Source organism: Epinephelus fuscoguttatus, linkage group LG15 (genome assembly GCF_011397635.1).
Source record: "Epinephelus fuscoguttatus linkage group LG15, E.fuscoguttatus.final_Chr_v1".
Lineage (NCBI taxonomy): Eukaryota > Metazoa > Chordata > Actinopteri > Perciformes > Serranidae > Epinephelus > Epinephelus fuscoguttatus.
The window spans coordinates 24,948,908-24,962,700 of record NC_064766.1 but is presented as its reverse complement, the minus strand read 5'-3'; the positions used below and the strand labels follow the sequence as shown (position 1 = coordinate 24,962,700).

General features: G+C 43.9%; 1 protein-coding gene across 1 annotated transcript in view; it reads right to left on the bottom strand.

Annotated features, from left to right (window-relative positions):
- The window catches only part of sgip1b (SH3GL interacting endocytic adaptor 1b), a 79,278-nt gene that overhangs the window by 7,127 nt on the left and 58,358 nt on the right, over positions 1–13,793 (bottom strand). Inside the window, exons 9-25 of the mRNA XM_049598194.1 lie at positions 12,499–12,674; positions 12,286–12,297; positions 11,700–11,711; positions 11,318–11,342; positions 10,003–10,066; positions 7,982–8,052; positions 7,808–7,882; positions 7,652–7,720; positions 6,806–7,558; positions 6,162–6,283; positions 4,991–5,141; positions 3,919–4,030; positions 2,298–2,453; positions 2,050–2,185; positions 1,757–1,959; positions 534–598; positions 214–378 (exon numbers count right to left, since the gene is read on the bottom strand). Of these exons, the coding sequence (XP_049454151.1) occupies positions 214–378; positions 534–598; positions 1,757–1,959; positions 2,050–2,185; positions 2,298–2,453; positions 3,919–4,030; positions 4,991–5,141; positions 6,162–6,283; positions 6,806–7,558; positions 7,652–7,720; positions 7,808–7,882; positions 7,982–8,052; positions 10,003–10,066; positions 11,318–11,342; positions 11,700–11,711; positions 12,286–12,297; positions 12,499–12,674 (2,367 nt within the window). The remainder of the gene's footprint in view (positions 1–213; positions 379–533; positions 599–1,756; positions 1,960–2,049; positions 2,186–2,297; positions 2,454–3,918; positions 4,031–4,990; positions 5,142–6,161; positions 6,284–6,805; positions 7,559–7,651; positions 7,721–7,807; positions 7,883–7,981; positions 8,053–10,002; positions 10,067–11,317; positions 11,343–11,699; positions 11,712–12,285; positions 12,298–12,498; positions 12,675–13,793) is intronic.

Genomic DNA, 13,793 nt, shown 5'->3' with positions numbered 1-13,793 from the left:
GTGTGGCAAAGGTTATGTGGCATCTAAATGAACCCTTTACACTCTGTAGCCTGTAATACAGTGGCACCTAAACATATAACACACTTATTTACTAACATTATAATTATCCACTATGGGGTGTAACGATGGGGATAGGTCCCAGCGCTAGAGGTGGGCCCGAGCCTGGAGTTCTGCAGTGGGACCCTATCACACATGTCTGATACTCAAACTAACCTGCAGCAAATCTCTTCTTGATCAGCGATAGCCGGTAACCAGTCCCAACCAACTGGATGTCACAGCCTGACAGAGTGCATCCCTCACTGCTGAATTGGACCGCCAGCTGTGAGGGTTTACAGGGACCTTCTGTCATCTGGAACCGGCCCAGAAGAGCCCCGACTCCTTTAGGACACAGATACAGTATGACAGCTTTGACAGGCTTTTTTTGTGTTTCTGTTGCAGTAAAGACTGCCGATACCAAAAAAACTTTAATGAGACTGATTGCTTAGCAAGAATATTATGTAAGAACATGAATAAATACAAATATGAACACTTACCTCCATTTTCAGATCTATGAGAGAGACTAGGGATTTTCCACTGTATTGTCTGCTGCTCTTGATTCCTTTAGGAGAAAATAATTCGACATTACAGAGGACATGTTGCAGTTTGATATGCATTAAGCCACAGTGGATACAAAACTTAGGACACTTGGGACATATTAGGTTCATATTCAGACTCATACTTGAATTCTTGGTTTCTACTAGAACATGTTTACATGCTTTAATAGTAAGAAAAATAAACCACTTTATTTTCCTCATACTGTCCATGCTGGAACACCTGTATTCACCCTCTGTCTAACACACTCTGCTTTAGCAGCTGTCTCTTTAGTACCTTTCCAGGTCTCCCTAATCTCCGCGTCTCTGCACCATCTTTGCAGCCAGAGTATGTCTGTACTGATTAATAGTGACACTTTTTTACCATGAAAAACCACCAATTAAAGTTTCTAAAGCAAAATTTTTACAACTGGATATGTTCCAGCAGGAATATGATCCGAATTCAGAGAGAAATTAACGACATGGGCAACCAAGATGACATGTTTCCCTGATGTTAGCATGCAGCTACATGTAGCAGTGTACTTGCAGCCAGGGAGTGACTGTAAAGTCCAGTTCAGACCAAACATTCGCGTCGAGACGAGTTGAAACTTGCAACCACTTGTCATTCTGCAACGTTCTAAAAACCTGCTGGTTCACACCAATGCAACTAGATGAGATGGTGTATCATCTCTAAGCAACAACTCTCTGTACCTCCACTCTGCAGCTTTTCCGGTTTATTACCTCCACCAAGGAGGTTATGTTTTTGCCGGCATTGGTCTGAACAGATTTTGATGAAATTTTCAGGGAAGGTTGATAATGGGACAAGGTACAGATGATAAAATTTTGGTGGTGATTGGTTGAAGTGAAGTGGATAAAATAATAAAATGGCGGGAAATCCGAGCTGCTTGGCGGAGGTTCTCGCTCTCTGAGTGCTCTTGTTTTGTGGCTGAATTTAATTTGTAGCTTCTTAAAATATGAATGAGGATAGTGATAGTGAGGTACTGGCTACAGCTGTATTTGTACTAGTGATGAAACAATGAAAAACAGAAACAAAACAGGCATCAGATGGACTGTATTCATAATCATAATAAATACGCCACAATAACACAAGTAACCAGCGCCAATTAATGGTGATACATTGGCGTTGGCTGCTCTAACAAAAGCTACTGAAGGCAAAGAGTCCTTACCAGGTGGCGGGGGGGATCATGGCCTGGAGTTTGGCCATGCCTCCATCCACAGGAACCAGGAACTGGATGTTGTGTAATGGCATGGGAGCGGCCATGGCCTCCATGTTGTATTTGTAGTCTATTCTAAGGTCTGTGTTGTTGGCATCGCCTCGCCAGCTCACCGCCAGGTTCAGAGGAGTGGACTGGATCCCCTCTGCTGACACCTGGGAAACACGGAAACACAAGACAGTGAGAAATATGGAGGGACAGATAGTCAGATCCACTACATACACAGACAAATGAATATCTGATACCTGATATTTGATCATGTCCACGTTGTAGTACGTCGCCTGAGGCTTCTGTTCAGCCACTTTTTTCAGATGGCTCATCAGGTTTGGCATATTCACCCAGAACTCCCTGGTGTCTAAGCTACTGTCTGTTGTGGAATCACTGAGGGGTGAGAGGAGCGTGTTACTCCATCAGCCATGTGATTACCATAATTAGATACTTGGATATCATGTATGTATTTTGTGTGTGTGTGTGTCTGTAATGTTATTCCTACCAGCACAGCAGCTGTGGATTGGGGAGGACCTGCTCCAGCCGGCTATAGTTGCTGATGCAAAAGGTGAGGACGGGTTGAGTCGGGTGGCTGGCAAAATGCCTAGTGATGCCCGCAGGGAAGGACAGCACCATCTCCCCTGTGATCTTCACCACACATCTGGGACAGAGGGAGTGGAGAGACAGATCTCAGAACAAAGGCACACTCCCAGAATCCCTTTAGTGTCAGAACTGAAATGCAAAGTCAGTTTGTAGCTGCCAGGAATGTATTCACTTTATTAAGCCCTATTCACACGGGACAAGTATTACCAGGGGACCTCATGTGATTCAGAAATTACCCCCCACCATCTTTGTTTCGTGCAGCGCATTCGCAAGGGATACGTACTCAAATGTACTGACTTTTTCCTCTGGATATGATGCACACAGTCATATGAAACTCCACTCTGCACAACACAGAAACACTACACAGCACCATTAGCTGTGATCAGAGTTTCACATCAGGCGGGTGACCTGCAAAGAAGGTGATTTGCGAGTGGTATTTTGTCTTAATTTTATTTCCAGCTTCGGTTCTGCAGGTCAGATCAGTGTTGGATGATAAATATAATTACTGTTTTTTTTTGGGTTTTTTTTACATTTTTATCCTCTGTTACTGCTGACTTTGTGTAACGGCTCCATCCTCTGCGCTACCTGGAATCTGAGAGCCCTTTCAACCAGATGTGTTCCTTACACGCATGTTAACCGTGGAGATGTTTGGCTCAGTGTCATGAGTATAAGCAAAAATATTCATTGAAATTGTATTGTCTGAATTACCCTATTCTAAAAATATATTATTATAGTTTCACATGTATGAAATGTCCCAAAATGATCACTTTAGAACGCGCTGCCTAATTGAATTATTTGAGCAGCGCATGGTTATTTTAGGATTTGCGGTTACGGGGGCCTGCAGCAGATCTTGTGTTGACGGGTCGCATCAGGTTGTGGAACCAATAAGTCATATGTTCGGGCGCTTGTACGGTATTGCACGTCATGGTACTGGATCAGGAGTGGGTCTTAAAAATCAGATTCGTGCAGGACTCTGGTGGCAATGTCCCGTGTTGACCTCCTTTTTTAAAATTTTCGTTTTTAAATGTGAGTTAAACAAACAGAACAGAACACGCCACATTGTCTCATGTCATCCATTTCATCATCTTTCAAGATTTTGCTCCTCTGATGGATTTGAGCTTGCTCTTTCTGCAAATGGGACTCCATGCTGTGTAGCGACATGAGCCTTCTGCGCCCAAAATGGTGTCAATACTTTCATTCATAATTGCCAAAGCAGATTCCATAATTCTGGACCGAGAAAGAGGCAGAAAAAAGGCGCAGAGAAAACAAAAAAAAGACCAAAGCAGGAAATGCCAGTTTGCATAAGACTAATGTTATCAAATGACCTCTGTGTTTGGCGAAATATGGCAGATAATTTGCGGACATGGCAGATTTGCACGGGATTAGGATCACAGACGACCTCCATAATTGTTACAAATTACTAGGGATCCCCAGGCAATGCTAGTCACAGGGTTTTGGTCTTAGACTCTATATCTTGATACTTATAACATTAAAAACTGTCTCTGTGTTCTGTGTGGGCCTACTTGCTGGGGTCTGCGCCTTTGAAGTAGGCATTGATGGTTTCTGTGAAGGCAGCTGCCACTGGCAGAGTGTCCTGGGGTCCCATGGTGAGCGGACTGGGTCCTCTGGAGCATCCTGTTGAAAACACACACACACACACACACACACACACACACACACACACACACACACACACACACAAAATGCACCTAAAATACACTCTGACTATGTCTTTTCTCTCGGCTCCTTCCCTATATGCTCAAATGTGCAGCTATGGGCTACACACATAGATTGTATAATAAAGATGGACGACATGACAGCTCCCTAAAAGTGATTCCAAAACATCTTGATCACCCCTTGGTGGCTGGCTGCAGTGCAGGTCATAAATCCCGCCCCCGTCATGTTAGCATATGAAACATGGGCCAAACTAAAACTCAAATTACAGTTCAATTTTTCTGATAAGTTACTCGATACTACAAAAATGGGGTTTGCGGTCATGTTTGACAGCACTTGATACCACGCAGATCGCTACTGCATAGACTCTGGCTCCAAATGACATCACCAGTGCAAGATGGCAGCTGTAGCATTTGGGATATTTTGGCCTCATTTTTGCACAGTGGGAGGAAGTGGAGATGCATCATCCATCTTTATATATAGTCATTGGTTTTGCGCAAAAGATAAAGTGGGGAGTATAAACCAAAAAAGCAAAAAAGTTGAAACTCAAACATCGATCTAGACACCAGACTGTGGGTGAATGAGCAGGACATGGGATGGGATGGGCAGCAATATTCTGGCTCAGTGAACATGAACGTTGAAAGGACTGCAGGTAAAAGGAGGGCAGGCGCTTTCAGCCCATGCACTGGTGGGACTACAGCAGCGTACTGGCTCGACTCACCTTCAAAAGCTAAATAAAACCTGCCGTGGTCAAACCATACCAGAGGCTGTGTGGCCTCTGAGTGAGCAGAGACATGAGGAGAAGAGAATCATGGAGAGGGACAAGACCGTGAGGCAAGGGCACGATGATGACAGACAGACAACATGGACACAGAATGAGATGTGAGGCCAAAGACAAAAGATGACTTGCTGGTAGTGTACCTGAGGCGGACATGCTGAGCTCCTTTCCTAAGGTTGGAGTGGACGCTGCACTCTGTAAGGTGATGGAGGAGATGGAGGAAGAGCTCTCTGCACGGGCAAGAGGGGCAAAAGGCGGGGGGCTGCCAGAAACTGGCGGACTGAAGGGCCGAGACTGGAGATAGCACACAGAAGAAACAATCAAATTAAAGGGTAACTCCAGTACTTTTAACCTAAACCATATTTTCCCTTTTTTGTCCAAGTGACTAATGGGAACAACAATTTTTGAAACTTGTCCAATATGGAGTGAGAGTGCTAAAGCTGGCAGCAGCGAAATAGGCTGCAATGTAACCACTCTGGGCAATTGTGCACCATCGATGTATGGCGACTCTAAGTGCTTGTTTTTGCCAATGAAAGGCTCATATTGTAATTACAAGTGTCTGGCAACATTACGCAAAAGATCACTACAGAGATAGACCTTTTTGTTAAAGCATAAGATCCTTTTTTGTCCCCAGAAACAGCCATGAAATCACCATTGCCACACCCACCAGACTCCATACAAATAAACAGTAATTTTAGCATGTATACAGCCAGTACATTTCCACATCTAACTGGGTAAATTAAGGCTTCATTCCAACCAAACTATACTTGGCTATTTTTGGAACAGTTTAAAGACAAATCTAGATGGCTTTGTGAGTTTATTTTGTTTCCGCTGACTTTGAATGAAGCATGTTTTACAATGTTAAAATTACAGTTTATTTAAATGGAGTCTGGTGTGTTCGGCAATAACAATTTCCTGGCTGTTTTTGGTTGGACAAAAGTGATCTTACTCTTTAATAAGAAGGTCTATCTCTGTAGGGATCCTTTCCATAATGTTGTCAAATACTTAGAATAACAATCTGAGCCTGTTAGTGACAAAAACAAACACTTTTAATTGACATACATTGACAGTGCACAATTGCCTTTTCGTCACAGCTGGCTGCAGTGCTCTCATTGAATACTGGACCAGCTTCAAAAACTGTTGTTCCCATAAGTCAGTTAGACACACACAAAGAAAAGGAAAAGGGTGAACATCCAAAAACACCAAACTTATCCTTTCATAATCAGTTTTCATTTATGTCATTTCAATGTCACAATAAAAAGCCATTAGTGGAGAGAAGGGCAATCAGCGTCAAAGAAATAAAAGAACATGTACCAGGTCTGTGATTGGTTTCCCTGGGGGCAGCTTTGGTCGCGATGAGGGTCGAGGAGGAGGAGGAGGAGGGACCGGACTGCCTCGAGACTGAGGCGTGGCGGGACGAGCTGGGGACGAGGGGCCTGTGGCACATACCAGTGTCTGTGGTTAGCACTGCCTTCAGATCACAGTGAGAGAGATTATCACTCAACACCAGCTCCAACATTTCCACTCATGACACTTTCACAGAGCGAGTCCTGTGTGCTCTTATTCGAAATGTGGGTTTGACAGTGACTTGTGACCAAAATTAAAGAAAAAAATCGAAGAACTATTTGCGATACTTTGACATAATTCAGTTCTACAATTAAATTAAAAACTCACCTCTTGCTTCTTACTCTTTTTAGGAGCAAAAACAAAAAAGCAGAGCAGCTGTCTGTCTGGTTCTGGGATGCCACAAAATCTGCTAAGCCTGTCTACTTCTCTCTGATATTTCAGACCTATTATTCCGGCAATTTGCTCTTATTTTGTTTGGATATCTCTCACTGATGACATCCACTGCCGGGAGCAAAAGCTTGACAGGCTTGACAATTATAACCAAGGTGGGTGAGATTCAACAAAAAGTCATTAACCACTGTAAACATTTAGAAAGAGACGAGTGTACTCACTGCTGCCTGAGTAGGGCCCCGGGGAAGACATAATAGACCTGTAGGTGGTTGGAGGGAGAGGAGGTGGCGTGCCCCTGAAGCTCGGCGTCAGCTCTCTGGGTGAACCCACAAAGTCTGGGATATCATCTCTCAGGTGCATCCCCTCTGGAGTCCTCTTTCCCCCGACACTCCCAAGGACCAGGGGAGATATGACTCCTGCCCGAGGAGACCTCCGCTCTGCTGGCAGAGGGGGAATGGGGCTGATGGGGGCAGGAGACGATGAGTACTCTGCAAACTGAAGCACCTCCTCATCGATTGCCTCGTCGTCGAAGCATATAGGAGGCGTGTTAGAGGGGGAGAAGTTGGGAGGCAGGGGAGGGGCCGGTTCATCTGGAGGAGGAGGTCCGAGCACGATGGAGGGGGGTGATTCTGGTGGCGTGAAAGGAGGAGGAGACCCGGGAGAAAATGGTGGAGGTGAAGGCGGGGGCTCGTTTGGTGGCGGTCCTGGAGAGAGGCAGGGGGTGGAGGGGGTGGACGAGGGCGTGTCTGGAGGAGGAGAATCCGGTGGCGGAGGGGGTGCAGGTTCATCAGGCGGTGGGGGTCTGTCATTGGTGAACGTAACCCATCTGGGGGACACTGTTTCCCCACTGCCGTCCGCAGGGCCAAACACGTCGTCCAGGTCAGGGGCTGTGGAGCCTCGGTAAGCGGCGGGGGACAGGACGTTCAGGTAGATGGGAGCAGAGCTGCGAGCTGCTCTTCCATTGGGTAACTCAGCTGCAAAGAGTTTGGGGAAGCATTTAGATCACAGCTCTTGTTGGGTTTAACCGTATAATTGATATAAAATGCTGTTTTTAAAGTTAAATTTACCAGCAGATTCTGAAGAATAGCCGTAATGACTTCTTGATGGAATGTTTTTTGGAGGAAGGGGAGGAGGAGCTGCAACAAGGAGGACAGTTCAACACTATAGAGTTCAGCATTTCAGATATATGCTAATGTTTTTAAGGTTAATTCCTGTCAGCTCACCTCCTGTTGGGAAACTTCTGCTCAGCTGTGATTCTGAAGGTGGTCTGGAATCTCCCCATACATCTGAAGGGACCACTATGAATGGATAATAACAAAGAAAAGTCACCTCTGTAAACCTGCTGTATGACATGTTTTGTATCAGTTCATGTGATGATTTCATAATAGGGGACAAACCATCATATCTGGCATATTTGGTCTCTGAAGGCAGCCCAAAAAAGGCAGGAACGTTCTGCGACAGCTTGTCACTGCAAGAGGAAACATAACATTCATCAAAAACAATTTTCTACTTTTTTAAAGAAATACTTCACCCACAAAATAATCATTTGTGTATCAGTTACTCACCATGTGTTACATTAAATTTATCAAGAAAACTTTTTTTTTTCACATGCCTCCACGAAGGTAAGAGAATCCAGCAACTGAGAAAATTCTTGATGAATTGAAGTAAAGGGGCACCACTTTTAACAACAGCAAAACTATATTGAAACATCTGTTTACAAACTCTCACAAAACTTGTGCAGTGTAATCCAAGCCTCATTTATCTAGTTGTATGCTCAGTAGTTCCCAAACACATCCATCCATCCATCCATCCATTTTAATCTGATTATCAGGGGCCATATTGCCAGACATCCCTCTCCCCAGATTTCCAGCTCCTCCCGAGGGCCCCAAGGCGTTCCCAGCCCAGACGAGATATGTAATCCCTCCAGTGTGTCCTGGGTCTGCCCCGGGGCCTCCTACCAGTGGGACGTGCCCAAAACACCTCCAGTGGGAGGCGTCCAGGAGGCATCCTGATCAGATGCACAAACCACCTCAACTGACCCCTTTCGATGCAAAGGAGCAGCTGCTCTACTCCGAGCTCCCTCCAGGTATCCAAGCTCCTTACCCTTTCTCTAAGGCTGAGCCCAGCCACCCCACAGAGGAAAAACATTTTGACCACTTGTGTCCGCAATCTCATTGTTTTGGTCACTACCCAGAGCTCACGACCATAGGTGAGGGTTGGGACGTAGATGGACCACTACATCGAAAAACTTTGCCTTCTGGCTCAGCTCCCTCTGCACCACAACAGACCGGCACTGCACCTGCATCACTGCAGAAGCTGCAGCAAACCACCGATCCATCTCACGCTCCATTCTACCCTCACTCGTGAACAAGACCCCGAGATATTTGAACTCCCTCACTTGAGGCAGTAACTCTTTCCCAATCGGAGGGGGCAATCCACTGGTTTCTAGCAGAGAACCATGGTCTCAGACTTGGAGGTGCTGAATCTCATTCTGACCGCTTCACACTCGGCTGCAAACCGCCCCAGTGCCTGCTGGAGGTCATGGTATAATGAAGCTAACAGAACGACATCATCTGCAAAAAGCAGAGATGCAATTCTGAGGTCCCCAAAGTGGACCCCTTCCTCCCCCCGGCTGCGCCTTGAGATTCTGTGCATGAATATCACAAACTGGATCAGTGACAAGGGACGACCCTGGCGGAGGCCAACACCCACCTAGAATTGCCAAACACCTGCATTTTTGCAAAAAAGACATACTGTTGAAAACACCTTTACATAAACAGAGTAGTGCTCGTGGACGAGCAAGTGCATTTGAAGTCTGCTTGTCCATTTGCATGATATCAGACAGAACTGTCAGCTCGTTACACCTTGTTTCCATCATTTTAAGATTGCCGTTTAAGGGCTTTTAACTGTGGAGAAGAGTGAAGTAAAAACAAACTACTATGGCAATGCTGATATCGAGAAGACTTGTCAATTTAGAACAATCTAGATAGCTGCGTCTATTCGTCTATAGATCATTGTTGTTATTACTCCTCATTGGTTCAGGTGCACTGCTTGACCACAACTTGATAAATAAGACTTGGATTATACTGCACGAGTTGAGTGAGAGTTTGTAAACAGATGTTTTGATATAGGTTTGCTGTTGTTTAATGCAACCCCCTTTTACTCCAGTTTCAAGACTTTGCTCTGTTTTTGGATTCTTTGTTCTCCTTGAAGGCATGCAAGAAAAAGTCTTCTTCACGAATCCAACACACAGAGATTAACTGATATACAAATCAGCATCTTAGGGGTGAAGTATTCCTTTAAATTCCCGCTCCTATGTAATTTGAGGCACATCTGTAGTAGTACCAATAACAAGCAGACTCAAAAAGAGGGGTGTTCAGTTCAGTTAGTGGTCAACATTGATAAAAGAGTGACAGACCTTGGCGTCTCAGGGGCAGGACTTGGTGTGGGGGTGGAGCGTCTGGGTCTGGCGATCTCTTCACCTGTGAGAGACATAACAAAAACTCAAATGTTGCTCTGTTGCACAAGTTTTTATTTATACTATCACAGAAAGCTTATTTTAGCCAATCTAGTGGCCTGGCTCTAGGGATGGGAATGTTGGTCTGATGATTGGTCCACCACTTTGGTCCAGACTAAAATAGAGTGCCCCAGGAATGAGTCCTAAAACCTGGAAATGAGATAGCATTTCTTCATCCCCAGTTCCTTTGTCTCAAAGTAAGTGGGCTTTTTGAATGGGTTTTTGGTTAGATGCCTGAAATAAGGTCTGTGGTTAACACAGGCTGAAGAGACTTTTGTGTTTTATTCTACGACATAAAATACAACATTAAATACCCCACTGTGAATTTTGAAGCTTTTATGTGTCTTAAAAAAAGGAAGAGCATGGGGACAGCTTCTCTGTGTAACTTGATCCACTTTAATGTCCGAAAAAGAATGTATATATATATATATATATATATATACATATATAACTCTGCTAAACTTAATCATAACTCTCATTACCTACACATAAGGTGCACAATATTGAATAGGTCCAAATTTAATGTAAAGAGCAAAATAAAATATGTCAACAATATATGAATGTAGTTAACATTAAATTATGTAGATGCTATCAATCTACTTGATACATCCTCACGAAAAAGAATCTCATCTTACACTAACAAGTGGCTAAAAGAGACTACAAGTGTCGCCATGCTGTGCTCGGCTTTATAGCCACGTCATGTGACTGTGGTACAGTTGGTTTATAACATTAGCTTTTTACTTCTGGCGATTACATTTAAGCTACAAAAAACATAAAAGTGGCATTTGTGAAGTTTCATAAACTTTTGTTTGCGACAGAGCTTAGGGCGATGCTAACTTCACTGCAGCACTATATATCCCAACAACTATTGGAAGGATTGCCACAAAAGGTGATACAGACATTCATTGCTCCCTCAAGGTGAATTTCAATCACCTCGATGATCTTTTACTTTTCATCAAAAGCCATCATCAGGTCAAAATTTCACTTTGTACAAGACTTTGGTTTATGAGCAACAAGTGCAAAACTGACATTACCTTCAGCCTCGGCTGTACTTTGTGTTCAGTCCTAATTAACAAACATTAGCATACTAACACGCTAAACTAAAGTAGTGTTCATGACACACATTTTACCTGCTAACCATCAGCATGTTTGCATTGTCGTAAGCGTGTTAGCATTTATTTTGTTAGCAACACTTGTTAGCAAAAGGTGTACTTACAAGACAAATTCCTTTTTATCTGCCCCTGTGAAAGACAGAATCCAAACAAATGATAAAATGAGAATATAGTCAGACAGTGTACTGTGAAAGTGTATACCACAAACACCTATCCTTATTAAATCATTTCATTATTCCATTCAACTTTAAGATGTTTTTCTAGACGAACACTTTGCACATCTATCGTATCATATTTTTCACTTGTTTAAGGAAGATTTTTAGAATTAAAACTAAATTACTACTTGACTTAGATGGATTATTCGTATGTTGCTGTGTATCCTTTCACTATCAACTCCTTTATTTAACAGGTCAGACAGCAGGGATTAGAAATTGTGTTTCAGGCTGTCAGCTTTGAAACAGCCAGCAGATGGTGTAAGAAACTCACCGGGCTGCGTCTCTGAGACCAGCAAAAAGGAAGAGAGAACAGACCTGGGTCAGAGAGTGAGTGACAAATCAGTCAAATGGACACCAACTAAAACTGCACACATCGCACCTCTTTACTTGCACCGCAAAGCCTTAATAATGCAACACGAGCCATAACACCCCTCAGACTGTGAGTACAACACCAGCATCACCTACGACAACAACGCACACTGTTTAATGTAGCAGATCGCTGGGCATGTAAGCTCCACTGAGACCAGATCAATAGGTCTGGAGCTTTGTGTGTGTGTTATGTTTACTGTGCATTATCTAACACAGATGCTTTGCCAGACATGTTCAAGTAAAGCTGTAGCTAAACAGAAAAAAAGTCAACAAAAACAAGTGAGGTCTTTCAGGGCCCAGAGAGGACACTGACGCTGAGGGTGAGACAGAAACTGCATGCAGAGAAAAAAGGGTGAAGCCATAAAGGCTGTTTATAAGTGAACTGTCTATCACAGGGAGGAAAACTTTCTCAAGCATTTCCAAGTGATTTCATGCCGTGCGATCCCTGTCGGTGGTGACACAGGTGTGAGAATGAATGACAGGCTTACCGGACTTCTCCTCTATGAGTTGACAGCAGATAAGTGAGAGGAAAAGACAAACACAGAGAGGGCGTAAGGAAGAATTCAACAACTCTTACAATATGTAAACTACAGTGTGTGAATGTGTGTGTGTGTGTGTGTGTGTGTGTGTGTGTGTGTGTGTGTGATTTGAGCCCATCAGTGGTGTGTAGCAGAACGAGAGTGCTGATCAGCAGCGCTCACCAGAGATGGAGAGAGCGCCAGGCCTCCCACTGAGGCTTTTAGCTCGTCCATAGATGGAGGGACACACTTGGCACTGTCCGCCACAAGCGGCTTGATCTTAATTTTGAACTTCTTCTTGCTGTCCTCGTCGTCCTCGGAGTCACTGGAGGAGAAAAAGTGCTTTCCTTTGGATGCTGGTGAACATGTGTCAAGGACAAAGTAGAATTAAGTACAATACATACTGTAAATGACAGAGGCTACATCAGGGGACCTATTATGCCTTTCCCTGTTTTGTGTCCTATATTTAACGGTTGCAGGGGTATACCAGTTTTAAGGTATACCGTGATGGTTATCATACCGCTTGCTTATTTACAGTATTTCCTAATGCTCTGAGTAGTCTGTTTCCAATATTTTTTTCTACTCTGGCAACAATATGACATCTTAGCATGCCGGATTTCTTCATACGGTCATCTTCTTACTTTGCATAGACCACACTGCTAAATGACGAATATCATGCCATTGTTCCAACAGACCAAAATTCTTAAGCAACATTAATCCAAAAAATGTCCCACTGGACCAAAAACCCATTTCTCCAACACCCCTGTTATCCCAAGAGCAGCTGCCCATCGCTCCAAAGTCACGTTTCTCCAGAAAAAAACACTTCCTGTGGTTAGTTTCAGTTTCCCAGCAGCATTTGAGCCACCAAACCCAGATGTTTTTTTACCAACCTGTCCCTGCATTTCCAGCAGCTGCTGTGCCACCAAATGTGAGTGTAATAAGTCAGAATTTGATCTTTTCCTGACCCTCAACACATTCACTACAGCATCGTTGGGAAATGTAAAGTTTCAGTGTATCCGCTACAAAGTAATGTTCAAATGTGTCATATCCATGGTCAACAAAAATGTACAATGCCAACATTTTTTCTGGTGATCGGGCTGTCTAACTGCAGGGAGTGTGTATTTTCAGAGAAAACAAACTTCAGAACAATAAGTGTGATAACAGGCGGTGAGAGAAATTAGCTTTCAATCCAAGGGGACATTTATCCAACTAACAGGGTGAATTTGGAGCCATCCGAACAATGGGCAGTCCCCACATGACGCTGCATGCTAACGTCAGAGAAACTTGTATTGTGTCACTATTGTGTCATACGGATTACTGTTAATTTATTATGCTGATCTGTTCTGTACGACATCTATTGCACGTCTGTCCGTCCTGGAAGAGGGATCCCTCCTCAGTTGCTCTTCCTGAGGTTTCTACCGTTTTTTTTCCCCGTTAAAGGGGGTTTTTTGGGGAGTTTTTCCTTATCCGCTGTGAGG